This window comes from Myotis lucifugus, unplaced genomic scaffold, assembly GCF_000147115.1.
Source record: "Myotis lucifugus unplaced genomic scaffold, Myoluc2.0 scaffold_22, whole genome shotgun sequence".
Taxonomy (NCBI): domain Eukaryota; kingdom Metazoa; phylum Chordata; class Mammalia; order Chiroptera; family Vespertilionidae; genus Myotis; species Myotis lucifugus.
In genome coordinates, this window is record NW_005871070.1 from 579,076 (window position 1) to 583,141 (window position 4,066).

At 34.5% G+C, this 4,066-nt stretch overlaps 1 protein-coding gene across 2 annotated transcripts in view; it reads right to left on the reverse strand.

Moving 5' to 3' along the window:
• Positions 1-4,066, reverse strand: part of LOC102419163 (sperm-associated antigen 6) — a 44,404-nt gene that overhangs the window by 28,607 nt on the left and 11,731 nt on the right. The window contains exon 1 of one of the 2 annotated variants that reach the window (XM_023751484.1): positions 2,306-2,357. The exons of the other annotated variant lie outside the window; for it this stretch is intronic. Coding sequence (XP_023607252.1) covers positions 2,306-2,357 — 52 coding nt within the window. Of the gene's footprint in view, positions 1-2,305; positions 2,358-4,066 lie in introns of those variants that run through there. 2 annotated transcript variants of the gene reach the window in all.

Genomic DNA, 4,066 nt, shown 5'->3' on the forward strand with positions numbered 1-4,066 from the left:
CCTCCTGCATGCCCCACTGGGGAATTGAGCCTGCAACCCAGAGTAGGACCATGATCTCCTGGTTCATAGGTCAATGCTCAAACACCGAGACACACCTGCCGGGACACCAATATTCTTTTTTAATGTTACATCCAGAAACATTTGAAATAGAATAAAAGGAAAACACTTACTGGTACAATAGCATTTAGGATTAGACTAAAGTAAGATAAATAGTATTACCAAATAACATAAACAGAGAGTAATGGTGCTTATTTCAGAGACATTTAATGATGTGACCTGTGGCTTTTCATAGTCTCCCACTTCATTTAGTGATCATTTAATGCCCAAGTTGCTTGGTTAGACCATCTTATCCAAGGCCACGGTTGCAAGTTTAAAACCTGCACAGGCTGGTTAACTTTGCAGGCACAAAGCACTCCTGCTCATGCCTAGGTCATAGCTCCTGTTAAACAATTCAACATGCCTATGCTCACAAGTGTTGCTTACATTATTATCTATACTTTTTTCTTAGAGATAATTTCTGAAATATCTCTCAACAAAAAGCTTAAAGCACAGAAAAAGGTATTAGAATTATTACCAAGTGTTAATATGGGTTCTTCCTAGAAAGTTGGGTTTAAAACAATTGGTCAATCTCTTCTTTGTATTTTGCTCTATTCCTTCATTTTTTCCTTAATTGTGGTAAAATACACATAACATAAAAATCACCACTTAAGCCAATTTTAGTGTACAATTCAGTGGTACTAAGTACACTTCCAATGACGTGTAATCATCACCACCATCTGGAAGCTGTTAAACTGTTTTCTACAGAAGCTGCACCATTGTACATTCCCACCAGCAAAGTGCAAAGGTTCCGATTTCTCAGCATCCTCACCACCACTTATTTTCCCTGTTGTTTGAACTTAACAGGCATCCAATAGGTGTGAAGTGGTGTGTCACTGTGGTTTTGACTTACATTTCCCTGGCACTAATGATGGGGAATGTCTTTTCAGGTGCTTGTTTACATCACCTTTGTTGAAATGTCTCTTAAGTCCTTTGCCCACTTTGTTGAATATAACTTGACATTGTTGATAATAAATATGTACCATTTAAAAAACAAAAGCTAAATTTGTTAACATATATTTAAAGTTTCATACTAAATACATTAATAAGGCAAAAAATACAAAGTATAAGTATTCTTAGAACACAATGAAAAGAACCACAATTAAAAAAATAAAAGAATAATAATTGTGGTTCATGTTATTTTCCCCCCTGAATCTATTATTTCCTTTTTTCCTCACTTGATAAATTTATGTGGAGGAAGTCACTTATTGTTGTTTGAAATATAATCAGAAAATCAATCCAACCTAGATAGTTTAAATTAAATTCTTAAGAACTCTGAACTTTTATGTTAAAAATTTGATAAATTCATCTATCCAGGTTTATAGTACTTAACTTGATTATGTGTTTATTATAATATTTAGCTAATTTCCAAAAGTCTCCAATTCTGGAAAATCTCTGTTTGCAATTTTAGCAGTAAAATGTTTTACCTCCCCAAAGGTATTTCACTTGCCCATATAATCAAAGGAACTTTTTACTTTATATATTTTCTCCTCCATTTTCCCACAGCATTTAGCCCAGGGAAAATGTCAATAAAATAACACACAATTCCTTTCCTTCTATTCCTGTATTCAATATCCAGGTTAGGCTTCTGTGTGGAAACTTCTGCTTTATCACACTTTCCCTATATTCCTTAGTCCAGACAGTAGCACAATAAGGATTTTGAAAATTTTTAAATCTCTGAACCTATAAAAGTAATAGCTAAAGCGTCCGTTTAAAATATCTTTATTTTGGGGGATGGGGGCTGGTAGAAGTGGGTAAACGGGGGATAAATGGTGATGGAAGGAGATTAGACTTTGGATGGTGAACATACAATACAATATACAGATAATGTATTATAGAATTGTACACTTGAAACCTATATAATTTTATTAACCAATGTCACCCAAATAAATTCAATAAAAATGAATAAATGTCTTTGTTTGAATAAGATCATTCTTATTAAACAAAATACTGCCCCAAATTTCTAATCCTTAAATTTTCCTTAGTGCTTTATAATCATTAGCCTCCAGGGACCTGGTTTTTTATTTTATCTCTTACACAGATTAAGCATGGAGACTTTGTTATAATTATAGGTTTGTCCTAAAAATACAGATAATGATGCAAGAGACAGGGGTAGAGGTGGGGGTGGGAGGGGAGGAAGTTTGAGAGAAGGGGAGGAGAGGAGAGAGGAAAAGAAGTAAATATGACATACAAATAAATTTTTCCTTACCTGCTTGTCCATTAGGAATCCATAGTAATTGATCCTTGGTGAGCGAATGCATGAAAATTTAGAGTCCATCAATTACAGCAGTCTGAATAGTTGCTATAATATCTGATACAAAAGGTCTCTAGGGAGCAGCTAATGACCTCATTGGGAGTCTACACTGAAGGAGCCAACATGATCTATCTAATACCTAATATTAAAAATAATTCATATATTATACTCTAATATTTATAATAGAACAATTTAGTATACTCTATACTAAACTGATAAAACAGTGTGAAACTATTTTTGAAATTTAACTTATAGGATAAACTTTACAATCCTCCCCCTCCCCCAACTTTATAGCTTTGAGCCCCTTTTCTGTTTTTTTTTGTTCTAGTGCCATGCTGGAGACATTGCTGCTAATACCTACATTGCAATCCAGTTATGCCCCAAACAGAAACAACCTTGCTGATCCTGCCCACAATCATTCACTCAAAAAACAGATCAGGGTTTACCAAGTGGCAAGGAATAGAACTACACACGAGTTAAGGCAGCTTCTACTCTCAAGAGACCAATAATCAAGTTGAGATTATAAAATAGCCTCAAAATAATCACAGCTCTTTCCTTTAATTCCCTTCAGTGCAACACAGGCCTAATTACTTTGATTGTGCATGCCTACTACATATATAAATTAGGAAGGAAATGTCAAACATTTCCAAAGACAAAAAAATTACCCATTCATTCTCATATTACATATAATTTATATACGTATTACCTCAATCTTCTGTTTATAAAGATATTTAACATCTCCACTTTGTTTATTTAAAAACAAGTGTCTATAAACGGCCTTCGGGCCATTTAAGTCATAGTAAAGATTTCTAGTTGCTTCTTATCTTTTTGTTTTTCAATTTTATTTATTTTTATTGTGGTAAAATATACATAACAAAATTTATTATTTTAACCATTTTTAGACGTACAATTCAGTGGCATTAAGTAGAGTCACTATGTTGTGTAACCATCACCCACTATCATTTCCAGAATTTTCTCATCATTGCTAACAGATACTCTATACAAATTAAACACCAACTCCCCATTTCTCCATACCCCCAGTCCCTGGTAATCTCTATTCTACTTTTCATCTCTTTGAATTTTTCTACTGTAGATATCTCATATAAATGGAATCATATACTGTTTGTCCTTTTGTTTCCTGGCTTATTTCATACTTAGCATGTTTTCAAGGTTCATCTATTGTAGCATGTATCAGAATCTCATTACCTTTGTAAGATGAATAATATTCTATTGTATGTATAAACAACATATTGTTTGTCCACTCATCTGTTGATGGGCATTTAAGTTGTTTCCACCTTTAGGTTATTGTAAATAATGCTTCTATAGCATTGGTGTACACGTATCCATCTGAGTCCCAGGTTTCAATTCCTTTAGTCTACCCATATACCTTAAAGTGGAATTTTGGGCCCTGGCAGTATGGCTCAGTTGGTTGGGCATCATCTCCTACATTGAAAGGTTGTCCGTTTGATTCTTGATCAGGGCACATGCCTGGCTTGTAGGCTCCATCCCTGGTCAGGGCATGTACAGAAGGCAACAGATCGATGTTTCTCTCACATCAATGTTTCTCTCTCTCTCCATCTCTCTCTCTCCCTTCCTTTCTCTAAGCATGCCCTTGGATGAGGATTAAAAAAAAAAAAAGCTGTGGTACATAATACACAATGGAATACTACTCAGCCATAAAAAAGAATGACACCTTACCTTTTGTGACAGCATGAA